Source organism: Mesoplodon bidens (assembly GCF_964165515.1).
Source record: "Mesoplodon bidens genome assembly, chromosome: 12".
In the NCBI taxonomy this organism is placed as follows: domain Eukaryota; kingdom Metazoa; phylum Chordata; class Mammalia; order Artiodactyla; family Ziphiidae; genus Mesoplodon; species Mesoplodon bidens.
This window is the reverse complement of record NC_138168.1, coordinates 44,474,375-44,501,707: the sequence shown is the minus strand read 5'-3', so window position 1 is coordinate 44,501,707 and position 27,333 is coordinate 44,474,375. Positions and strand designations below refer to the sequence as shown.

The 27,333-nt window shown below is 40.9% G+C and overlaps 1 protein-coding gene across 1 annotated transcript in view; it reads right to left on the bottom strand.

Annotated features, from left to right (window-relative positions):
• FIG4 (FIG4 phosphoinositide 5-phosphatase) overlaps positions 1-22,446 on the bottom strand; it is a 138,106-nt gene extending 115,660 nt beyond the window's left edge. The window contains exon 1 of the mRNA XM_081251195.1: positions 22,212-22,446. Coding sequence (XP_081107321.1) covers positions 22,212-22,277 — 66 coding nt within the window. The 5' untranslated portion in view covers positions 22,278-22,446. The remainder of the gene's footprint in view (positions 1-22,211) is intronic.
• Between the last annotated feature and the right edge of the window lie 4,887 nt (positions 22,447-27,333).

The following is a 27,333-nucleotide window of genomic DNA, read 5'->3' as shown; positions in this document are numbered from 1 at the left end:
CGTGATGAAGAGTGGCCCTTGCTCGCCGCAACTGGAGAAAGCCCTCGCACAGAAATGAAGACCCAACACAGCCAAAAATAAATAAATAAATTTAAAAAAAAAAGCTGACACAGCCACAGATAAATTAAAAAAAAAACAACTCAACTTGTATTTCCTAAAAACAAGGACATACTCCCACATAATCATAATACCATTGATACAATATTACCTATATACAATCCACCAAATTTCCCCAAATAGCTGGCTTAAAAAACAAAATGGAATTCAATCAAGGATCCTGCATTGCATCTGGTTACCAGGTCTTTTTTATTTATGTATTTATTTATTTATTTTATTTTTGGCTGCATTGGGTCTTTGTTGCTGCACGTGGGCTTTCTCTAGTTGCTGAGAGCAGGGTCTACTCTTCGTTGCGGTAAGTGGGCTTCTCACTGCGGTGGCTTTTCTTGTTGCGGAGCACAGGCTCTAGGCACACGGGCTTCAGTAGTTGTGGCTCGCAGGCTCAGTAGTTGTGGCTCACAGGCTCTAGAGTGCAGGCTCAGTAGCTGTGGCACCTGGGCTTAGTTGCTCCGCGGCATGTGGGATCTTCCCAGACCAGGGCTCGAACCTGTGTCCCCTGTAACAGCAGGCGGATTCTTAACCACTGTGCCACCAGGGAAGTCCCAGGTCTTTTTTTAAAAATGTCTTTTAAACTAGAACAGTCCCTCTGCCTTTACTTTCAAAGACTGTCTTTCAGAACATTTTTAAAACTTCACATTTTTAACACCAATTTTCCTGGTTCCCTATTGATATCATTCACTTGGCCATTTACCAGTGAATGTCTCATATGCGCCAGGCACTGGGCTAGACACCTAAGGGCAAAGATAAATTGAAGATAGATTCTGGGCATAGAACTTGCTAATGGATTAAATTGGAAAAGAAGGAGTAATCAATCCAATTACTTTTGCTTGATGAGCAACTAGTTACATGGTGGTACCACTTACGGATGTAGGCTTGACTGGAGAAGAAGCAGGTTTGAAGGAAAAACAAGATTTCTGTTTACAACATTCCCAAAGGGATCAAGTGGGAACTGAGTGTGGAGCTCAGAGGAGAGATCTCAGAGGGTGTCATCAGCACATAAATGGCATTTAAAGTGAAGTCATGGGACTGGATTAACCTCCTTGGGAGAGTAAAGATAGAGACAGAGCCAAAAAAAAAAAACCCACAAAAAACAAACAAAAAAAACCCTAGCCTGAGGCAATCTAAATAAAATTATTTAGAGGCTGAATATGGAGAAGGAACCTGCTGGGAAGACTGAGAGGAAGGGCAGCTGGAGTCATCGAAGCAAAGGGGGATGATCTGGAAAAGAAGGGAGCGGTCACTGCCACATCAGATGCTGCTGAGTCGTCAAGAGAGATGAGGACAGAGAAGTGTCCAGGGGGTCTGACAATAAGAGCTGTGAGTGGCTGTTCCAGGGGCAAGGGGCAGTCTCCGTGAAGTGGGGGCAAAATCCACAGGAGAGCTGGGTGGAGAGCAAATGGGTAGCCTTCTGGCTAAAGACAGAGGAGTGAACACCTCTATTCCTCCCAGAAGCCTTATGAAAATCATAATAAAGTTTTTTATGGTCATTTTTTTTAGACATAAGCCCCAAGGGCAAGAGAAAGAATGAAGTAGCAGCAAAAAAAATCATTTGAAACTGAAAAGCATGCCCAAGAGAGCAGTGGGAAGTCAAGAAGCAATCTAATTTATACTACAGAATCTCCAAAGGCACGGAAATTTGTGGCATCTTTTATCTCTGGAGGTAGGAGTGTAAAATTTCGGAAAACTGAAGCTAAAAAGGAGCTAGCACAGCTTCTAAAGAGGAAAAAAAAGGCTTCAAACTAAAGATCAAGAATAGTGCAACACTGGGGCTTCCCTGGTGGCTCAGTGGTTAAAAATCCACCTGCCAATGCAGGAGACATGGGTTCGAGCCCTGGTCCAGGAAGATACCACATGCCGTGGAGAAAATAAGCCTGTGTGCCACAACTATTGAGCCTGTGAGGCACAACTGCTGAGCCCACGTGCCACACTACTGAAGCCCGCATGCCTAGAGCCCATGCTCTGCAACAAAAGAAGCCACCGCAATAAGTCTTTGCACTGCAACGAAGAGTAGCCCCAGCTTGCCGCAACTAGAGAAAGCCCACACACAGCAACGAAGACCCAACACAGCCATAAATAAATAAATGAATGAATGAACACTAGAAAGTCTCCACAGCAACACTGAAGGTTGAAGACAGGGACATAATGCCTTCAAATTTTTAAGGGAAAATTAATTTCAATCTTTAATTCAACATTAAACCTATCAATCAAACCTGAGGGTAGGATAAGGACATTTTCAGAAATGTATGGGCTCAAAAAACTTCCTCTCCATGAACCCTTTTGAAACAGGAGGGAAGGGGGTAGGGCACAACCTTTAAAAGAATGACATAGCTCGAGGACATGACATAAACTGATTAGAACCAAATAGGTCCACGATGGCAGATGAGTCAACTTCCACTAGACTTGAGCCTCAGTATACATGCATTGTAACACATCAGCAAGCTAAATGACACACCCACAAGCACCATGACAGTTCCAAGACCGACCATAAAGCTCAAAAAGTGGCTGGTGGGCCAATTCCTGGAAATCCCTTCCCCTTCCCCAAAATAGCTGGAACACTCCTCCTACTCATTAGTCTATGAAATTACCCACCCCTAAACTGACAACCCCATACCCTGGGGCCTCACTTGCCTTCTGAGATGGCCCACACTCTGTCTGTGGAGTGTGTTTCTCTCTAAATAAATCCACTTCTTACCTATCAATTTGTCTCTCCCTGAATTCTTTCTGCGATGAGACATCAAGAACCTGAGCTTCACTAGGTCCTGAGACCAGGGTATGATCTCAGTTAAAAGACTGTGGGTTCAAGTCCCAACCTGGGTTTTGGCTGGATTCGAGTCCCGGCCTGTGCGTTCAAGTCCCAATCTGAGTCACACAGTTTCACTTTCTCATGAAGCAACTGAAGGAGGTGCTCCACCAAAATGAGGGCATAAATCAAGAGAGAAAAAAATACAGGCTCTGGGAAAGTCAGGAGATCATCACAAGAGAGGTTGTTGAATGATGGTCAAGGGAGATCCAGGATGGCGGCTGTGCTGGAGGCCTTGGGAGCAACCAGTCCAGATTTGAGCCACTGCTTCAAGAAGATGAAGCCAGTAAGAATACCTAACATGTGTGAAAGTGCTGAGAAGAGACTTACATATCTGGGAAGTTGGGGTTAAATTCATTGTAAATTCTTAGTAATAACTAGAGATTGTAGGAAGAAGGAAAGGTCATCTCAAGTACTGGCAGTCTGAAATTCAAATGGTGAAGGTGAAAAAGGAGGTAAATAAAATGCCCAAAAGCAACCGGGAAGGAAAAGGGAGCAGTAATTCGAGTGTACAAGACTTCCATAAATCAGGCACACATCAGCTAGACTGCCTGAATGCATGCATAAGACGCGGATGAGATGAATCGACTCCACGGGGGAAAACATCTGTGTATGTTAGTAGATTTGTTGGGGGTGGCGGTTTGGCAAGAACTGGGGTGGAAAATCAGGATACCAACAAAAGCTACCTTAAAATGCCTATTAAGATAGAAGATGATCTGAGCTGGCTCTCTTCTGCAAGTATCAAGAAAAAGCTTAAAGTTTCAATATGTAGCTTTAACAGTGGTGACCTGGTTTAAAGATGAATGTCTTTCTAAAATATATACCTGAACTCCAAATGGAATACAATAGGTAATCCACTTAACAGGAAATTCGGTATCTACTAACATTATCATCTCCTTTGATAATGACAGGCTAATGAATCACTCACTTTTCAGCTGAGGGAAGAAAAATCAGCCTCCTTGAAAGAGGAGACATTTTAGGTTGTCTGACAGCTTCAATTAATACTAAACTTCCCTTGAACTTTCAGAATAAAGGTATTATTTTTAAAGATCATCACGAAGTTACTTCTCACAATCTTTTTTTTTTCAGAATTTTTTTTATTAGTTTCTGCTTTATAACAAAGTGAATCAGTCATACATATACATCTGTCCCCACATCCCTTCCTCACAATCTTTAACAATCTTGCAGGCCTGCCACCTCTCTGATTCCTGCAATCCCACAATGGGTAACACAGCCCAGAAAGGGAAAGGAGCCTCGGATAGAGAGGGATGTCACCAAGTTCACTCTTCACAGCTTCAGGGCTTTACGGATGGGCAAGTGTCAAACCACCTCCAGAAACAAGTGGAAACTTTGTCACCTCCAACCACATCTTCTAAATCTGCTATCATCACCATGATTCTCTCTCCCGTTTATATCATTTGGTTCCCAGTTCCACAGTCCCTTAGTGAACCACATCCTATGCTGTCCTCTCCTATCCCCTAATTCCCAAATCAAGACTAATATCAAGGGCTAATTAAATAAGCTACATTCCTCATGAAGTGGTTCTTACTTATTTTATTCTATTTCGTGTGATGGGGTGGGGAGGAGGGAGAAGCTTCCTTAAATCTTTTTTAGAACGAGGCAGGAATTAAATAAACACAAAGATACATACATACACACTAACAGTTCTGAGCTAGCAAAAGTAAAAATTATCTTAACAACTTCACTCCCACAAAACACACGCAGACACAAAAATCTGCCACAGTTCTGTTCAGCTACCAATTTTAAAGTTAACTGCTTTGTGTTCATTTCTTTGTTATGCAATGATCACTTATTGCAATGGTAAGACCCCTAGGGCATCATGTATTAAAGGCTAGAAACTGGAAATCATCTAAGGTAACCTGCAGTTTTCTTCCAGGATAACTTCAGATTGCTAATCACCTGTGGGCAACTCCTAGTTGCACTGGGGTGTATGAGCATCAGGGCTGGATCTGGCCTTAGTTTATCTGTAGGCCTGGGTCACAGGAGCCAAAGGACAACATGAAGGTGCTGAGTGACAGAGAGAACAGGTAAAGCTTTGGAGGAAGCAGAACCTTCCCAAGGCCAGAATTGTATCTCCTGCACGCTATCTAGCAACCCATCTCCCTTTCCTCTCCAAACAGTCCTCAAAATCCACCTCTAAGCACAAGGTGACAATGCCAATATGAACCTCACCTCGGGGCAATTCTACCGAATTACCCTTCTAAATGAAGGTTCAGTACAAGAGGCACCCTATTTTGCTCACTGTCTCTTTTGTTCCTCAATGTGTCCCCTAACTCCTTCACAACCAATTAACACCCTCCCCACCAACTAAAACAAGAATGCCCATTTCTTTCACACACGTGTCGACAATGACACGTCATTGTCGTGTCAATCTTTCCAATCTTTGCCATTCTGACAAGTGAAAAATGGGAATCTATTTTCACATTATTGCTTTAATTATTAGCAAGTTGAACATCATTTCATATTCATACTTTTTTTGCAAATCACCTGTTCAGGTCCTTGTCCTTTTTTGTCAGGTGTTTTATTTTTTAGTTTTATTAAAAAAAAAAATTTGACCTCCTCAATAAGTGGTGCTGGGAAAACTGGACAGGGACATGTAAAAGTATGAGATTAGATCACTCCCTAACACCATACACAAAAATAAGCTCAAAATGGATTAAAGACCTAAATGTAAGGCCAGAAACTATCAAACTCTTAGAGGAAAACATAGGCAGAACACTCTATGACATAAATCACAGCAAGATCCTTTTTGACCCACCTCCTAGAGAAATGGAAATAAAAACAAAAATAGGGCTTCCCTGGTGGCGCAGTGGTTGAGAGTCCGCCTGCCGATGCAGGGGACACGGGTTCGTGCCCCGGTCCGGGAGGATCCCACATGCTGCGGAGCAGCTGGGCCCGTGAGCCATGGCCGCTGGGCCTGTGCGTCCGGAGCCTGTGCTCCGCAATGGGAGAGAGGCCGCAAAAGTGAGAAGCCCGCGTACCACAAAATAAATAAATAAATAAATAAATAAATAAATAAATAAATAAACACATGGGACCTAATGAAACTTAAAAGCTTTTGCACAGCAAAGGAAACCTTAAACAAGACCAAAAGACAACCCTCAGAATGGGAGAAAATATTTGCAAATGAAGCAACTGACAAAGGATTAATCTCCAAAATTTACAAGCAGCTCATGCAGCTCAATAACAAAAAACAAACAACCCAATCCAAAAATGGGCAGAAGACCTAAACAGACATTTCTCCAAAGAAGATATACAGACTACCAACAAACACATGAAAGAATGCTCAACATCATTAATCATTAGAGAAATGCAAATCAAAACTACAATGAGGTATCATCTCACACCAGTCAGAATGGCCATCATCAAAAAATCTAGAAACAATAAATGCTGGAGAGGGTGTAGAGAAAAGGGAACACTCTTGCACTGCTGGTGGGAATGTGAATTGGTACAGCCACTATGGAGAACAGTATGGAGGTTCCTTAAAAAACTACAAATAGAGCTACCATATGACCCAGCAATCCCACTACTGGGCATATACCCTGAGAAAACCATAATTCAAAAAGAGTCATGTACCAAAATGTTCATTGCAGCCCTATTTACAATAGCCCGGAGATGGAAACAACCTAAGTGTCCATCATCGGATGAATGGATAAAGAAGATGTGGCACATATATACAATGGAATATTACTCAGCCATAAAAAGAAACAAAACTGAGCTATTTGTAATGAGGTGGATAGACCCAGAGTCTGTCATACAGAGTGAAGTAAGTCAGAAAGAGAAAGACAAATACCGTATGCTAACACATATATATGGAATTTAAGAAAAAAAAAGTCATGAAGAACCTAGGGGTAAAACAGGAATAAAGACACAGACCTACTTGAGAATGGACTTGAGGATATGGGGAGGGGGAAGGGTAAGCTGTGACAAAGCGAGAGAGAGGCATGGACATATATACACTACCAAACGTAAGGCAGATAGCTAGTGGGAAGCAGCCGCATAGCACAGGGAGATCAGCTCGGTGCTTTGTGACCGACTGGAGGGGTGGGATAGGGAGGGTGGGAGAGAGGGAGATGCAAGAGGGAAGGGATATGGGAACAGATGTATATGTGTAACTGATTCACTTTGTTATAAAGCAGAAACTAACACACCATTGTGAAGCAATTATACTCCAATAAAGTTGTAAAAAAAATTAAAAATAAGCACCTGAAAAAAAATTTTGTACATAAGAATATACTGCTTTATCTATTGTTCAGGCTACTAATACTTTTTCCATAGTCTTTCGGCTATTTTTCTACTTAGACTTATAGTTTTAAATGCTTTATATTAGAAAAGAAAACAATTAAGTCAATGATCTAAATTTGTACCTTATGAAGCTAAGAAAAATGAACTGATCAACCCAAAATCTATAAGAAGAAGAGGCTTATCTATAAGCCTAAGAGCAAAAACTGATTATACAGAAAACAAACAATAGAGAAAATTAACCACGTCAAAAGTTGGTTCTTTCAAAAGAGTAATAAAATTGATAAATGCCTAGCAAGGTGGATCCAAAAAAGTGATAAAGAACACAAAACACCAATGTCAGGAATGAAAGAAGGAGCTTCACTACAAATCCTATAGAGGTCAAAAGGTTAATAAGGGAATATTATGAACAACTTGATGCCAGTAAATTCAACAACTAAGATGAAATGGAAAATTTTACTGAAAAACACAACTTATCAGAAGTGATTCAAGACCCACTGAAACTCTGCATAGCCCTATACCTACTATAAAAAAAACGATTCATTATCAAAATTTTCCCAACAAAGCAACTCCAAGTCCAAATGCTTTCAGTAGTAAATTCTAGCAAACTTATAAAAAATCGAACAGGAAGGAGATCAAGATGGCAGAATAGGAGCATGCAGAGCTCACCTCTCCCCATGAACACACCAAAAATATATCCACATGTGGAACAATTCTCACTGAAAACAAACTGGAGACTGGCAGAAAGACTCTTGTACAGCCAAGACTCTACCAAAGAGCACATGGTGTTGAGTAGGAAGGGAAGAGAAGCAATCAGTTTAGGACCTGGGCCCCTGGGAGGGGACACAGAAGAGGAGGGGGGTTACACGGGCTTGGAGATATCCTCCCCAGGGGGTGAGCAGTTCGAACCACATATTTGGCACCCCAGCCCTGGGGTCAGACACCAGGAAGACAAGTCCTCTTAGCTGGTTTGAAAACCAGTGGGACTGACAGCAGGGCTGTAAAAACCTAGACTCCACTTGTGCAGAGCACACACACGCTCACTTCTGAAACAAGGCAGAGGAAGCAGATTGAAACGGACCAGGATTCTGGCCAGCTTCCCATGACCGTGCGCTGGTCTGAGCTAAGCACTGGCTCCAGACTCTCTTGCTCTGTGGAACACTAGGGTAAAGGCTGCTGCAACTGAGGACAGTTTGCAACTCTGGGGGACAGAGCCAGCTTGGACCAGCAGGACATCTGAAGGGGGCAAAGGCAGCCATTCCTGGTGCTCATGGAGGCAAAAGATTGGAAGCAAAATGGAACTCTGACCGGTGTGCTGAGACTGCCCTAGTGCACCCTGGCCTACAGCAGGCACCACTCTGGCCCCTCTTTCTCCAGCACTGCTCCCCTCTGGGGTGAAGGTGCCAAAGCTGGGAGCGGGGAGAGCACACACTTAAAGGCAACAGAACCAGCTCAGACCTGACCCTCCAGCAACTCGGGATCTGACCCCACTACCGATAGGGTGGTGTAGGCCAATGAGCAGAGAGAAGCCCTGGTTCACACTTGGCTGTGGCTCCAACCCCTCCATCCCCAGGCCCACCTCTTACCAAGGTGATAGCTACCAGCACACCATGGGGGAAGACATGACTCATGCTCACAACAGATCTAGCTCTCCCACCAAAGCCACTGGGTACATGCAGACTGTATAGGGACACACTCCCACAAAAGGACACCATTCAATACCAGGCTAGGTAACTATCTCACCTAATTTCAGAGGGCAGAGAAAGTTAAGTGAAATGAGAAGATAGAGGAATTTCTTTCAAATAAAAAAAACGAGGAAAAAAACACAAAAAACAACTAAAGAAACACAGGTAAGTAATTTACCAGACAAAGAGTTCAAACCATTTTAGTAATAAGAATGCTAACTGAACTAGGGAAAAGAATAGATGAACAAACTGAGAATTTTAACAAGGAACTAAAAATATAAAAAGAGAACCAGTCAGAACAAAAGAATACAGTAACTGAAAAACACTAAAAGGAATTAACAGCAGACTAGATGATGCAGAAGGACACACAGTGATCTGGAATAGAGTATAATGCAAATCGCCCCATCTAGGAAGTAAAAAAAAAAAAAAGCAAATTTAAAAAATGAAAACAGTTTAAGGAACCTCTGAAACAACATCAAGTGTACAAATATTCACATTATAGAGATGCCAGAGGAAAAGAGAGAAAGGGGTCAAAAATGTATTTGAGGGACTTCCCTGGTGGTCCAGTGGTAAAGAATCCACCTTACAATGCAGGGGACACGGGTTCGATCCCTGGGCAGGGAACTAAGATCCCACATGCGGCGGGGCACTAAGCCCATGCACCACAACTACTGAGCTGCCACGCCTCAACTAGAGAGGCTGCGTGCCACAAACTACAGAGCCCATGTGCTCTGGAACCTGCACACCACAACTACAGAGCCAACACACTCTGGAGACTGAGTGCCACAACTAGAGAAGAGAAAACCCACATGCCACAACTAGAGAGAAGCCCACATGCCGCAAAGAGCCCGCGCGCCACAATGAAAAATCACACATGCCTCAACGAAGATCCCACATGCTGTAACTAAGACCCAATGCAGCCAAAAATAAATTTTTAAAAAATAAATAAATAATAAATAAATCTTTTTTAAAAAATGTATTTAATGAAATTGACTGAAAATTTCTTGAACTTGAAGAAGAAACAGATATACAGGCACAGGAATCACAGAGTCCCCAAAAAGATGAAGCCAAAGAGACCCACACCAAGACATATCACAATTAAAATGGCAAAAGTTAAAGAAAAAAAGAGAAATCTAAAGCTAGCAAGAGAAAACAAGGAATCACACACAAAGGAACTCTGATATGATTATCAGCTGATTTTCCTGCATAAACTTTGCAGGCCACAGGGAGTTGCATTATATATTTAAAATGCTGAAAAAGAAAAACCTGTAACTGAGGATACTCTACCCAGCAAGATTGTCATTCAGAATTAAAGGAGAGATAAAGAACTTCTTAGGCAAGCAAAAACTAAAACAGTTCATCAATACTAAACCTACCCTAAAAAAATGTTAAAGGGTCTTCTCTAAGTGGAAAAGAAAAGGCTACAACAAATAAGAATCTATAAGAAAGGAAAAAATCACAATAGGAAAGAAATATATAGTAAAGACTGTGGATCAATCACTTAAATAAGCTAGTATAAAGATTAAGAGACAAAAAAATGGTGAAATCAACTATAACTACAACAAACAGTTAAGGGATAAATATGAAGATATAAAACGTGACATCAAAACACAAAACGTGGGGAGGAGAGTAAAAAAATATAGACCTTTAGAATGTGTTTGAACTTAAATGACTACCAGTTTAAAACAAGTAGATATAGTCAATATGTCAACATATATGAACCACATGGTAACCACAAATCAAAAACCTACAATAGATACACAAAAACGATGAAGAAAGAAACACAGGGCTTCCCTGGTGGCGCAGTGGTTGAGAGTCAGCCTGCTGATGCAGGGGACACGGGTTCGTGCCCCAGTCCGGGAAGATCCCACATGCCGCGGAGCGGCTAGGCCCGTGAGCCATGGCCGCTGGGCCTGCGCGTCCGGGGCCTGTGCTCCGCAATGGGAGAGGCCACAACAGTGAGAGGTCCGCATACCGCAAAAAAAAAAAAAAAAAGAAAGAAAGAAAGAAACACAAGCATACCACTAAAGAAACTATCAAACCACAAGGGAAGTAACTAAAAGAAAAAAAGAGAGAAGAACTACAAAAACAACCAGAAACGAGCAACAAAATGGCAGTAAGTACAAATCTATCAATAATCACTTTAAATGTCAATGGATTGGACTTCCCTGGTGGCGCAGTGGTTAAGAATCCACCTTCTGGGCTTCTCTGGTGGCGCAGTGGTTGAGAGTCCGCCTGCTGATGCAGGGGACGTGGGTTCGTGCCCCGGTCTGGGAAGATCCCACCTGCCGCAGAGCGGCTGGGCCCGTGAGCCATGGCCATTGAGCCTGTGTGTCCGGAGCCTGTGCTCCACAACGGGAGAGGCCACAAGAGTGAGAGGCCCACATACCGCAAAAAAAAAAAAAAAAAAAAAGAATCTGCCTGCTAAGGCAGGGGACCTGGGTTTGAGCCCTGGTCTGGGAAGATTCCACATGCCGTGGAGCAACTAAGCCCAAGCACCACAGCTACCTAGCCTGCGCTCTAGAGCCTGCGAGCCACAACTACTGAGACTGTGTGCCACAACTACTGAAGCCTGTGCACCTAGAGCCTGTGCTCCACAACAAGAGAAGCCACCTCAATGAGAAGCCCATACACCGCAATGAAGAGTAGCCCCCACTCACCGCAACTAGAGAAAGCCCGTGCGCAGCAACAAAGACCCAACACAGCCAAAAAAAAAAAAAAGTCAATGGACTAAATGCTCCAATCAAAAGACACAGGGTGCCTGATCAGATTAAAAAACAAGACCCATCCATATGAGGCCCATAAGAGACTCACTTCAGAGCTAAACAAACACACAGATTGAAAATAAACAGCTGGAAAAATATTTCATGCAAATGAAAACAAGAAAGCTGGGGTAGTAATACTCGTATCAGACAAAATAGACTTTGAAACAGTCTATAACAAAAGACAAAGAAGGGCATTATATAACGATAAAGGGATCAACACAAGGGAGAATATAACATTCATTAACATACATTCACCTAATATAGGAGCACTTAAATATATAAAGCAAATATTAACAGACATAAAAGGAGAAGTTGACAATAATATACTAGTTGTAGGGGACTTTAACACCCCACTTACATCAATGGACAGATCATCCAGACAAAAAAATCAATAAGGAAACAGCAGTCTTAAATGACACATTAGACCATTTGAAATTAATAGATATCCACAGGAATTTTCATCCAAAGCTAGCAAAATACAGTCTTTTCAAGTGCACATGGAACATTCTCCAGGACAGACCACATTCTAGGCCACAAAACAAGTCTCAACAAATTTAAGTGGACAAAAATTATATCAAGCATTTTTCCCAGACACAAGAGTAGGAAACTAGAAATGAAGTACAGGAAGAAAAATGGGAAAAACATAAACATGTGGAGACTAAACAACCTGCTACTAAAAAACCAATGAGTCAATGAGTCTACGAAGAAATCAAAGAGGAAATCAGAAAGTACCCCGAGACAAATGAAAATAAAAACACAACTTTCCAAGATCTATAGCACGCAGCAAAAGCAGTCCTAAGAGGTAAGTTTACAGCAATACAGGTCTACCTAAGAAACAAGAAAAATCTCAAATAAACAACCTAACCTACCATCTAAAGGAATAAGGGAAAAAAGAGCAAAGCTCAAAGTCAGCAGAAGGAAGGAAATAATAAAGATCAGAGGTGAAATAGAGACAAAGAAAAAAAAAGAAGAAAAGATCAATGAAAACAAGAGCTGTTTCTTTGAAAAGATAAACAGAATTGATAAGCCTTTAGCCAGGCTCATCAAGAAAAAAAAAAACACAGGACCCAAACAAACAAAATTAGAAATGAAAGATGAGAAATAACAACCAATATCACAGAGATACAAAAAATCTTAGGAGAATATTACTACAAACATTCATATGTTAACAACTTGGACAGCCTAGAAGAAATGGTTAAATTTCTAAAAACGTACACTCTTCCAAGACCGAATCAGGAATAAATAGGCAATCTGAAAAGATGGATCACAGTAGTGAAAATGAATTTGTAATAAAAGAAAAACCTCCAAGGAGACAAAAGTCCAGGGCTGGATGGCTCTACAAGGGAATTCTACCAAATATATAAAGAGCTAATACCTAGCATTCTCCATGATTCAAAAAATTGAAGAGAACGGAATACTCCCAAATTCATTCTATGATACTGAAATCAGACAGCAACACTACAAGAAAAAAAAAAAGGAAAGAAGATTACAGGCTAATATGTCTGATGAATATAGATGCAAAAATCCTCAACAAAATACCGAATTCAACAATACATAAAGAGGATCAGACACATGATCAAGTGAAATTTATTCCAGGGATGCAAGGTGGTTCAATATCCACAAATCAATCCATGTGATACATCACATTAACAAAACAAAGGATAAAAATCACCTGATCATCTTAATAGATGCAAAAAAGCATCTGACAAAATTCAACACTTTTTCATGGTAATAACTCTAATCAAAGTTCATATAGATGGAACATATCTCAACATAGAAAAGCAATTTATGACAAACCCACAGCTAACTTCATACTCACAGTGAAAAGCTGAAATTTTTCCTCTTAGATCAGAAACAAGACAAAGATGCCCACTCTTGCCACATAGTATTGGAAGTCCTAGCCACAGCAATTATACAAGAATAATAAATAAAAGGCATCCAAATTGGGAGAGAGAAAGTAAAACTGTCACTATTTGCAGATGACATGATACTATATATAGAAAACCTAATGTCTCCACCAAAAAACTATTAGAATAAATGAATTCAGTAAAGTTGCAGGATACAAGATTAATACACAGAAATCTGTTACTTTTCTATACACTAATAATGATCTATCAGAAAGAGAAAGCAAGAAAACAACCTTGTTTAAATTCACATCAAAAAAACAAAATACTTAGGGTTAAATAAACTTAACCAAGGAGGTGAAAGACCTATACTCTCAAAACTATAAATACTGTTGAAGGAAATCAAAGATAATACAAAGTAATGGAAAGGTATCTTTTATTCATGGACTAGAAGAATTAATATTGTTAAAGTGACCATACTACTGAAAGCAATCTACAGATTTAATGCAATCCCTATCAAAATACCCATGACATTTGTCACAGAACTAGAACAAATAATTCTAAAATTTATATGGAACCACAAAAGACCCCGATTGCCAAAGCAATCATGAGAAAAAAGAACAAAGCTGGAGGTATCAGTTGCCCTAACTTCAGACTATACTACAAAGCTACAATAATCAAAACAGACACATGGATCAATGGAACAGAGAGCCCAGGAATAAACCCATGCACTTATGGTCAACTGACCTATGACAAAGGAGGCAAGAATATAAAATGGAGAAAAGATAGTTTCTTCAATAAGGGGTACTGGGAAAACTAGACAGCTACAAGAAAAAGAATGAAATTAGAACATTTTCTCACACCACATATGATAACAAACTCAAAATGGATTCTCAACCTATATATAAGACCAGAGACCATAAAATTCCTAGAAGAAAACATAGGCAGCAATATTTTTTTTGGATCTGTATCCTAAGGCAAAGGAAACAAAAGCAAAAATAAACAAATGGAACCTACTTAAACTTAAAAGCTTTTCACAGCAAAGGAAACTATCAATGAAATGAAAAGACAACCTACTGAATAGAAGGAAATATCTGCCAATGATATGACTGATAAGGGGTTAATATCCAAAATATACAAACACCTCATACAACTCAATATTAAACAACCAAACAGCCTGATTAGAAATGGGCAAAAGACCTGAATAGACATTTTTCCAAAGAAGATATACAGACAGCCAACAGGTACAGGAAAAGATGCTAATCATGAGAGAAATGCAAATCAAAACCACAATGAGATATCACCTCATACCTGTAAGAATGGCTATCATCAAGAAGAACACAAATTGGTGAGGATGTGGAGAAAAAGGAACCCTCTTACACTGTTGGTGGGAATATAAATTGGTGCAGCTACTATGGAAAACAGTTTGGAGGTTCCTCAGAAAACTAAAAATAGAACTACCATATGACCCAGCAATTCCACTCCTGGGTATATATCTGAAGAAAACAAAAACACTAATTTGAAAAGATAATGCACCCCAATGTTCACAGCAGCATTATTTACAACAGCCAAGATACAAAAGCAACCTAAGTGTTCATCAATAAATGAATAAAGATGTGGTGTGTGTGTGTGTGTGTAAAGTGGAATATTACTCAGCCATAAAAAAGAATGAAATTTTGCCATCTGCAACAACATGGATGCACCTGGAGGGTATTATGCTTAGTGAAGTAAGTCAGAGAAAGACAAACGCTATATGTTATCGCTTACACGTAGAATCTAAAAAATAAGACAAACGAATGAATATTACAAAACAGAAACAGACTCAAACAGATATAGAGAACAGACTAGTGGTTACCAGTGGGGAGAGGAAAGGGGGGAGGGGCAAGATAATGGTAGGGAATTAAGAAGTACAAACTAGTATATATAAAATAAATAGGCCACAAGGATATATTGTATAGCACAGGGAATATAGCCAATATTTTATAACTTTAAATGGAATATAATCTATAAAAATATAGAATAACTATGTTGTACACCTGAAACTAATATAAGATTGTAAATTGACTATACCAATCTTACACAAACACTTTCAGAAAACAGAAGGAACACTTCAACCCATTTTATGATGCCAGAGTTACCATGACACCAAAATCAGACAAAGATGTTAAAGAAAACAGTAAATCAAAAGCTTGACCATAAAGGTTAAAATCCTTAACAAAGTATTAGCAAATAGAGTCTAGCAATATATGAAGACAATAACACAGCATGACCAAGTAATATATACCAAAAAACAAAACAAACAAAAAAAACTCAAGGTTTTTTTTTTTAACATTTGAAAATGAATTAATGTAACCCACCATACTAAGCAAAGAAAGGAAATGCCATATACAGATGCAGAAAAAACATGTAACAAATTTCAACGTCTATTCATGATTAAAAAAAAAAAAAAAGACCTCCTCCTGTTTGGGAAAAGCATCTTAGGAACTTGTTTGGAAACAAGCATTTTTGAGAAGACTGCTACTCTAATCTACAGATCCTGGACTTCACCTGCAACATGTCCAGCCTCCAGCTAACCCTGCTCACAATCCTAACTGGCTCTTGCCAATCTATCCTGTTTGTCCTGAATTCAGTGGTTTTTGTATACTGACAGACTCCTTGGTTTGTCTCAAGTCTGAAGTCAAGGGGAGATTCTGCCAGCAACCAAGGACCTCTGTTCAGTCCTGCATGGTGGGTTTTTCCTCCAATAGCAGAGCTTGTCCCTATACTTGTGCTCCTAAGTGTATAGTTATATAGTTAAACCACCCCCACCAGATTGTCTCTAATTGTTGAATATACTGTGCAGTGTTAAATACATTGCATCCTTAAAGCTGTCTGTTCCTTTATCTTTATTTCAAAAATCTGAACATATGGCCAGCATATACTTGAGCTCATTGTTGGTGAAATTTAAATGTCAACAAAATAGTATACTCATTAAAAAAATTTTTTAATAAAATAAAATTTTTAAAAAACCTCTCAGCGAACTAGTAATGGAAAGAAATCTTCCTCAACCTGATAAAGGGCAGCTATGAAAATCTACAGCTAACATCACACTTAATGGTGAAAGACTGAATACTTTTCCTCTAAGATCAGGAACAAAGCAAGAAAATGTCTGCTCTCACCACTTCTATTCAACTTTGTACGAGAAGTCCTAGCCAGGGTCATAAGACAAGAAAAAAAATAAATAAAAAGCATCCAGACTGGGAAGGAAGAAGTGTTCCTCTTCCTAAATGATAGAAATATTCATGTAGAAAATGCTAAGGGGCTTCCCTGGTGGCGCAGTGGTTGAGAGTCCGCCTGCCGATGCAGGGGACACGGGTTCGTGCCCCGGTCCGGGAAGATCCCACATGCCGCAGAGCGGCTAGGCCCGTGAGCCATGGCTGCTGAGCCTGTGCGTCCGGAGCCTGTGCTCCGCAAGGGGAGAGGCCACAACAGTGAGAGGCCCACGTAACAAAAAAAAAAAAAAAAAAAAAAAAAAAATGCTAAGGAAATGACAAAGAAGCTACTAGAATAAGTGAGTGTGATGAGACAAAACACTATTTTGAGTTGCTGCCTAGGCATTTTACAGTGTTCTACCCTGCTCATACCAACAGTGCGGACATTTAGATAAACACCAAGCTTCGGAGTCCTGCCATAAATTCCTGCTTTGCTTTTCCCGGGGCACCTTTTAAAACAGTCACTTAGAGCTAAGCCCTCAAAAAGTTAGTGACCTCTACCCCAACCACCTTAAACGTACTAGGTGCTTGCTACTCTTTCTATCTCCTGTTTGCTTGTGAACTGAGATGGAGGACTGCCCTTCCCCTGGTTCATTGTGCCTCCCCCCACATTTCTGAGATATATAAGTAATAAATTTTGTGACCCTACTTCCTTTGTGTGGATGTAATCGAACTATGCCTTCAATCAAAACAAGCTCATGGCTTCACGTCCCCAAAGTGAGAGCTCAGATACTGAGGGAGCTACCTGCCAAACCCCTGTGGATAGCTTGTGCCCCCTCATTCAGCAAGTCATAATCTGCATATTCTTAATTCAATACACCAGCTCCAGCTTCTCAACACAGTGAGTTTAGCAAGGTTTCAGGATATAAGATCAATATATAAAAATCAATTTCTATATACTAGCAATGATCAATTGTTAAATCAAATTTAAAATTCCATTTTCAATAGTATAAAAGTTCATAAAATACTTAGGAATAGGTTTTTTTTTTGAAGATGTTGGGGATAGGAGTTTATTTATTTATTTATTTATTTTTTTTTTGCTGTGTTGGGTCTTCCTTTCTGTGCGAGGGCTTTCTCTAGTTGTGGCAAGCGGGGGCCACTCTTCATCGCGGTGCGTGGGCCTCTCACTATCACGGCCTCTCTTGTTGCAGAGCACAGGCTCCAGACGCGCAGGCTCAGTAGTTGTGGCTCACGGGCCCAGTTGCTCCACGGCATGTGGGATCCTCCCAGACCAGGGCTCGAACCCCTGCATTAGCAGGCAGATTCTCAACCACTGTGCCACCAGGGAAGCCCAGGAATAGGTTTTTTAAAGACATATAAAATTTCTACTGAAAACTATAACATATTGCTGAGAAAAAGTAAAGACCTATTAAATGGAGAAATACACCATGGATTGAAAGATTCAATATCATCAAGATTCAGTTCTCCCCAGATTTGATCTATAGATTCAATGAAATCCAAATCACAATCCCAACAGGCTTTTTATTATATATTGACAAGCTGATTATAAAATTCATATGGAAATGCATAGGGTCTAGAATAGGCAAAACAACTTTGGAAAAAAATAAAGTTGGAAAACTTACACTTCCTGATCTCAACACTAATTATAAAACCATAATAAGCAAGACAATGTGGAAATGCCATAAAGAAGAACAAATGGATCAATGGAACAAAATAGAGAGTTTAGGAATCAATTCACATTTCTTCAACTAAGTTTTCACAAGAATACCAAAAAATTCAATAAAATAAAGGATAATTTTTTCAACAAATGAGGCTGGACAACTGATGTATGGAAAGACGTGAACCTCAATCCCTGTGGTTGCCAGCCTCCAAGAACCCTTAAAGACTCTCATCTCTTGGTATTCATGCCCTCGTATAGTCCCCTACCACAGAACAGGGCTGGTCTGCATGAACAATAGGATATTGCAGAAATGATGGCGTGTGACTTCTGAGGCTAGGTCACAAAAGACATTGCAGCTTCGCCCTTGTTTCTCTTGGATAATTCTTTCAGGACAAATCCAGCTACCACATCATAAGGACACTCAAGGAGTCCTATGGAAATGTCCATTAGGTGAGGAACTGAAGCCTCTTGTCAACAACCAGCTCAACTGCCAAGCATGTGAGTGAGCCATATTGGAAGTAAATCCTCCAGCCCAGTCTAGAGGACTGTAGCCCACCTGACATCTGCAACTTCATGAGATCCTGAGTAAGAAGCTCTCAGTTAAGTCACACCCAGATTCCCAATCTACTGAAACTGTGAAATATCGAAATGTTTAAAGCCATTAAGTTTGGAGGTAATTTGTTACACCACAATAGATAAGCAATGCAATCCCTGCATCACACCATACACAAAAGTAATTTAATATGAAACACACCCCTAAAAGTAAAATTAAAAGTATAAATCTTTTAGAGGAAACATAGGAAAATATCTTTGTGCTCAGGGAGTAGGCAAAGGTTTCTTAGATAGGACACAGAAAGCAATAACTATGAAAGAAAAAACTGATAAATTATACTTCATTGAAATTAAAAACTTCTCTTCGTCAAAAGATTGCTAACACAATGTGTATATATGTATATAAAATTTTATATATATACATAAAATCAGCACATTGCACACCTTAAATATCTTACAATTTTGTTTGTCAATTATACCTTAATAAAGCTGAAAAAAGATCATTAATAAAATGTATAGGCAAGCCACTGACTGAAAGAAAATATTCACAATACATATATCATGAAGGACTTGATTCTATAATATATAAAGAACTCCTACAAATCAATAATAAAAAGGCAAACAGTCTAATTTTTTAAAGTGGGCAAAAGACTTGAACAGACACTTCAAAAAGGAAGATATAAAAATGGCCAATAGGTACATGAAATGATGCTCAACATCACTAGTCATTAGAGGAATGCAAATTAAAACCATAATAAGATGCCATTATACACCGCTAGAAAAACTAAAAAGACTGACAACACTAAATGCCAGCAGTGATATGGAGCAATGGAGACTTTTATACCTTGCTGATGGGAGTGTGAAATGGCACAACCACCTAACATCAACCCTGTGACCAGCAATTTCATTAAGAGGTATTTACCCAGGAGAAGTGAAAACATATGTCTACAAATATAACTGTTCAAGAATGTTCACAGCTGGCTTATTAACAACAGTCTAAATGTGGAAACAGTCAAGTCAATAGGGAAAACGTATAAACAAATTGTGGAATATGTATACAATGGACAACTATTCAATAATAAGAAGAAACAAACTACAGATACACACAACAACATGGGTGAACCTCAAAGACATTATGCTGAGCAAAAGACACTAGACTTGAGTGTGTACTGTACAATTCCATTCATATAAAATTCTTGAACAGGCATATCTAATCTAACATTTAAAAAACAGAATATTAGTTGCCAGGAAGGGAAAGGGGGCAGTTGACTGGATAGGGACACAAGGGAACTTTCCACAGCAACATAAGCGTGTGGTTAACACATGTATACTTCTGTCCAAATTCTATAGCTTAGATTTGTGCATTTTGATTTACATAAATTTTAAAGAAAAAGAACCATATAAAATAATAAGTTGTGGGTGGGAAGTGGAACAAGTTACAGATAATAGAGGATGATAGAATGTTGGTAATTTTGGAGCTGGGTGATGGCTACATGGGAGTTTATTATACTATTCTGTTTACTTTGTATTTGCTTGAAATTTCCATAACAAAGCTAAAAGCAGAAAGCCAAAGACATAAACCATAAACCCAATGTTTAGCTGATTCATCTGAAATACAATTACTCTGTCAAATTGCTGTAAAAGTTTCTAATCACTCTCAATTTCTATATGCAATTTGTTGCCATCCAGTTACAAACTATCTATGCCTGGCACCAGCTGCCAGCCCACACTATTCAACAGCACTGTGCTAACCTGTTTTGCCTCATTTTTCTTCTTCACCAAATAATAACAGGAATAGCAACAACATTTGCCCCTTAGAAGTTTTATGAGGATTAAATAATAAAGTATGTAGAGTGCCTTGACCAGTGCCTGGCATAGAACTCTTCCAAAAGCATTAGCTATTAGTCTCATTAATACAACCTGCTACCATTTTTTTTTAATTCCTAGGATCTATTTAGTTGCCAGTAACTAAACAGTCAACTACGAGATACAGAGTTTACTCTCCTCAGAATGGGAGCCACTGAAGGGTTCTGAGCAGAAAAGCCCTATAATACGAATTGTGCTTTAGAAAGAACACTCGCATCTCAGCCAGTCCTCATGAATGTTCAGCTTATTAATGGGCTGAAATTTCTGTGTTTTAAATATAGTATGTATGTTTCTACCTAGGGACATTTATCAGCACTTGTACAGAAAGCAGAAGGTTTTGTTTCAAAATGATACTTCTGTAGAGCTCTCCTCAGAGGACAACTGAAGATATTTGCAAATACAGTATATTAGGTAATTTCATCTTCTGGTCTGGATCTAATCAAATGAAATTGTCACCAAAACTAATTTAGGGTCAACAGTGTTTCTACACTAATGATGACCTGAGGCAGACAAGCTATTAGGACCCTGTTATAACCGAGAAGCTGTTAGGATAAGTACCTTCTTATACTCTTCTACCTAGTAGAGACAACCCAAGTTCCACTGACTGTGCCTTGTAAGACACTCTATAGCACAAGGAAGAGTACTGTGCAGGTTTCCAGCACATGCAATCTTGTTACCATAAAGCGTAATTTAAACACAGACCCTAATATCACTGTTACCCCAATTTTAAAAAGTATACTTTATTTTCCAACCACACAAATGACAAAGTACATATTTCTATAAACACCATTCCCTAAATTTTAGGGAACTAGTAACCTAAACATAAAAACGAATCTGCTTATTCTACTAGCAACTATTTTCATGGCAATTTGAAGTAATAAAACAAAATAAAATGTGTTGGAAAAAAGTCAAGTGAAAAGCACAATAATGTTACCCCAACAAATCAACTGTCTTTAAACAGAATAAGTTCTTCTTTCCTTCAAATAAAGAGAACCAAAAATGTCAGCAATAAAAGCGCATGTAATTAACATAAATCATAGCGATGCTATGCCATGGAATAGGAAAACAGACAAGTTACCGATTCACAGGTCAAAAACATTCTCCATACCCCTGCCTGTATTGTAACCAGTGAACTGTAGAACTCTTAAGACTTTCTGAAAGTTGCAAAGAATTCAGTAACTCGTATAAAACCTCATTAACAGTTACTGAAATACCACAAACACCTGTTGCCAGTGTGTTCCGACAGCGGCTTTTAAGTGGAAATGTTTACGTGCAAAAGCCCTGGATGCGGTAACTGGGCGAAGCCTCCTCGAGCATATTCCCCGCCGTTGGGATTAGGGAACTGGGAAAATAGGGGTGGCGGGGGGTCGGGTGGAAATGCTGCCTCTGCCCCACACCTACTCGGCCGCCATCCTCCCGCCCGCGCTCCACTGCGCAGGGTACTCACAGCTCTAGTCTCGTACAGGACCAGTTTCTGAACCGAGCTGATAATGGGGGCGGCGGCCGTGGGCATGGCCCGAGCTAATGGGGGCCCCCACGGCAGGGCCCCACGCCGCGGCCCAGGTTGTGGACTGCCCCAGGAGACTCGTAGAGAAGACGTCTCAGACCCTGGCCCCCAGCTTCAGCCGGAAAAAACACCGCCTGGGCGATAAATATATAGTGACCAGCTAATACGGCTTAAGTGTTTCCGGATCCTACGCCCCACCTCCAGGCAAGCCCAGCCCCAGGCACGGAGGGGGCGGGGCTGGAGGGTGCACCATAGAGAGGTCGTGTAGAGGTTCTCAGAACCTGCGTACTGCCGAGGGAGGAAGCAAAGAGCGCCATCTTTGGTACTGGCAAGAGAAAAAGTGGGCGGGGAAAAGAGCTGTTGGTTTATTTAGTTGAATCTCTCGTTTATTTGGTCCTTCTCTTTAGAAAAGTGGATATTTGGGGACTGGATTGCTTCTTTTGAAGAGGTTCTCCGAGTTGCAGATAGAGCCATTCCCAAGTTGGTCTGTTTTTCCCTGCCTACTTCTGCCCTTGTGTTCTTGGAAACCTACAATGTTCTTTCACTGAGTGTTTCCCCCGCCGCCCTCGCTCTCTTTGTTGTCTATTTTACCCTTAGAAGAGTCAACAAAACCCACATCGTCCAGAGGGTGTGTGGTTCAAGCAATTTATTTTGAATCATCTAAAGTTGGAAATTTCCAACTGCCACATACTTGTGCACGAGGTTAACCATCTGTAAATTCTAAAAATGAGCTGCCGAGTGTAATGCAGTGCAGTGTAGCACTGGCTTTGTAGTTTTGCGTTAAAATAAGTTTTCGGGGCTTCCCTGGTGGCGCAGTGGTTGAGTCCCCCTGCCGATGCAGGGGACACAGGTTCGTGCTCCGGTCCGGGAAGATCCCACATGCCGCGGAGCGCCTAGGCCCGTGAGCCATGGCCGCTGAGCCTGCGCGTCCGGAGCCTGTGCTCCGCAACGGGACCTCTCCCGCGTACCGCAAAAAAAAAAAAAAAAAAAGGTTTCTTCCTTTGGATGTGCGTGAACATAAATAGACAATGCATGTACCCTCTTTGATCATCACCTTCCATTTTTGTGAAAAGGAGTGTATTATAATTATGAATACAAAATTAGGTACAAAAGTGAATATTGAAAATGAGAAAATAAATCACAGCCCCACCTCCCGAGGCCCCGCCCCCCGAGAGGTTTTGCGCTCTTCTCAGCTCTGGGTTCCCTTGGTAACCGCTCAGCAGATCCCTTGCCAACCGCTCCACAGAGAGTCCCGGGAGGCGGCTACGGCCTGCTGGTGGGGTCCGCTGGGGTCCGCTGCGGCCAGGTACGTAGGGGTCGGAGTCCACCGCTCGGATGCATTTTGGTGTCGCACGAATGGAATCCCACCTCCTGCGTGGACCCCAGACCAGTTCCTTTTCATGCAAAACTTCGGGATCTCCGTAAATTCCGCTTTTTAAACCCACTTCCCTTTTCAAGTATCAATGTCTTCATTCCACAGATACTTACTGAGCACCTACTGTGAGATGTAAGATGTACTCTAGTGACAGCTAACCCAGCCTAGGTAGAAGTGCTAGGTTTCCCAGGAGATGGGCCCCCTGTTAACCGCAGAACCCACTGCTAGAGGATTTTTCAACTGCTATAAGTGTAAGGAAACTTTAAAATTTAAAATCCATAATGTGACATTAGGGATTATATTGTAAATTCAAAATTGAGAAATTACAAAATTTTTAAATTAACATTTAATTATTTATTTTACATTTTCTTTCATAGTTTGGGACCCTTTTTATTAAGAACTAGAAAGATGGCCATGTCAGTTCTGGCATTTTGCATTGACTTAGATCTTTTAACTGGGAAAAATATTTAGTTCTGTTCCACTTCATAATGGAAACCAACTCTTCTGAACATGAGTTAAGTATTTGCACAATGTTTTTATTTAGGATAACAACTCGAAATAACTGTAGAACTCTGGTTTTCCAATATTTAGTTTTCAGTTATTATGTTATACTATAATTAAGCACTTTCATTCGAACCTGGTCTTAGTTTTGTTCACCCAGAAGTAGATCCTGAGACAAAATTTGAGGACAAATCGTTTACATGGGCAATAATCTAGCGAACAACAGCAGGAAAGGGAAGGAAGCTAATAAAGGCAATATTATCAAGCAAATTTCTCCGTGGGCTGAATTCACTGGGGAATGCTTGGATGTCTGTCCCAGTTAGTCCTTGTAAGGGGAAAGGGAGCTGGGGTATTTATTCACCAACTCCCATCAGTTATTGGTTGAGGGCTGCTATGGCAGAACATTAATTCCCTGTAACTTCTAGTCTGCCCTGTGCTCAGGCAGAATAAGTTCTGGCAGCTAGAAAGAGTCCTTAGACAAAGAGTCCTTAGACAAAGAATCACACATGCCAGCCCTTGGAAGTTGGGCTGGCCATCCCTGGAAAAGGCACATATCAAGTGGATAGGGGCAGGGCACTAATAACATCTGCTACGTTCCACTCTCTGTGCCACTCATAGTCACTCCCCTCCCCACACATTAAATTTCCAGCACCTTGTCACTGGTTCTTCAAGGTGGTGTCTGGTCCCAGTTTCTAAAAGAAAAGCACAAAAATACAGATATCTCCCTGCCCCCAATTATGCAGCAGCAACTACCTCCACCTGCCAGTGCAGTAACTCCTTATACAAGGGTGTGACTCATTGGGGATCACCATATATCATGTTTGTTACACCACTCTCATAGCCCCATTCACATGCTTCTTCCCCAGAGCTCTTTTTTCTCTTATCATCCAGTCTTGCTCCTTCCAGGCCCTGCACCAAGCCATTCAGCACTGTTCTCCAAATTGAGGACCTAGGAGTACTGCTTAAAGCCCTACCCACCAGAAGGATTTCCCCTAATCACCATCTCTCAGGGCTACACCTGAGTGGGACTAAAGCCTGAAAGCATTCCATTTACAGCTTGCACCAATATATCATGATTCATCCATGATTTTTTTTTCGTTTTTTTTATCAGCTGTTCCTAGGGAATTCCATATGAGGTATGAGCCAAGAGACACTGGTGAGCCAGAGATAGGTGACATGGGGGTGTCTAGGCTGCTTGCTTATGAAATGTATTTGGCCTGATCCCAGTGTTGCATTTTTCTCGTTCAGTGGATTACTGCTGTGCCTGCCCAACTTGAGGACTTGATTGTCTGACATACCCAGCTCACGATGGGCACTTCTGTGTGACGTCCCATGGCCAGGCATTCTAAGATTCCAAAAGGTATCCTACCCAGCACAGCTACCTCTAGCATCGTGGGATCTGGCCAGGTATACGGCCCATGAAGCAAGGCCTCGGCACCGTAGCCTGAAACTGCTGCAGAGCTCTCTCTTGCTCTCGGCCTTACTCAAAACTGACAGCTTTCCAAGTCACCCCTTAAATGGATCAGAGCAATATTCCCAAATGTGCTACATGCTGTCTCCAAAAACTAAAGAGACTTACAAAATATTGCACCTCTTTTTTAGAGGTAGAAGGTGTAAGGTACAGTAACTTGTCCTTTACCTTGGAGAGAAGGTCTCAGAATGTCCCAGACCACTGGCCTTTTAAAACTTCACCAATATAACAGGTCCTCGAATCTTTGTAGGTTTATTTCCCACTTTCTGCTGCCCATACGTCTTATGAGGGCATCCAGAACACTTGCTACTTCCCGCTCACCAAGTCTGATATTGTCAATATTGTGGATCAACAAGACCCCTTTGTTCTATATTTGTTACAAAGAGCAGTAGAGTCCCGGGGTAAGACTAAATGTCCATTGCTGACTGTTCTAAGTAAATACAGACTGCTTCTGATCCTCCTCCTTGATGTGTATTGAAAAAAAATGCATTTTCCAGCTGAGTAGCTACATATCAAGTATAAGAAGCTGTGTCCCTCTAGTAAAGTTCTCTGCACAGCAGTTGCAATTGGGACTGCCCCTAGTTACATTTACAGTGGTCCAGTATCATCTGTCATGATCTGGTTTTTGCAGAAACTCAGACTAGAGAATTAAACAGGACAATGCATCTTTTAAATAGTTTTGGGGTAGCACTCTTCCATTTCGTTCAGGATGATTTACTATTGTTTATCTAGGGCAAAGGCTAAGGAGCAGGTGTGCAGTTTCATGAGCTTCCACTTGGCCTTTTCAACCACAGAGGCCCTTATTCCACAGTTAAGGAATCCCTGTGAAGGTTTTTCCAGCTGCAATCCCTATTATGCACTCAAGGACCAGGAAAATAACCACCGAGTGATCCTTCAGACCCTTTGGATGCACTGTAAGACAGACTTGAGCCAAGGTTCCATTTGTCACTGGTTCTCCACTTGCCCTCGCTCTAATACAAGGCTATGATGGCATTTTGGATCTGCTGGTATTGATGTCAGCTGAGACCCTGTGTCCTATAACTGTTGAAAGAGGAGAATATTCCTGTTTCCACAGTGTCTATTTCTCTGGTTAATTGTTGTAGGTCCTCTTGGGGAAGGATTGGGGAATCCCTATTATAAATACTTGCTATGGAGTTGTAGGCTAGATCCTCGAGGACTCCTTGCCGTCCCTTCAATGGGCTCTGGAATCATGAACAAGGAGTCATGACTTCCACTGTGGCTGCTGACATCAGCCTTTGGTTCACTTACCCTTTTTCGTTTTTAGAAATGTAAGTTAATCAACACTTTCATCGACTGCTCATCTGTCTCACCCCTAGGGAGCCCATGGTTTATCACTATCACCGCAGATCTCTGTGGGTCTTGCTTGTGGCCATTCTGGGCTTGCTGCCCATTATAGTAATTATACCTACTTTGTTTCTGACAGTTAAGGGCTGCCACCTGGCCTCTGCTCTTCCAGACCCTGTCATCCCCACTGACACATGAGAACCCAGTATCAGAGCAGCCTCTCCCTTACTTTAAATCCTGGCCCAAAAAAGGACAGCCACCACTGAGCTTCTTAATGATGCCAGTGCCCCCTTACTAGCTCATTCCTTAACATCTTAATGAAAAGAGTGCCCTCTGTCCATCCCAAAGAGCAGAGTAGGCTGATGGTTCTCTGGCCTAACATAATAAATCCATTTAACATGACACTTCTG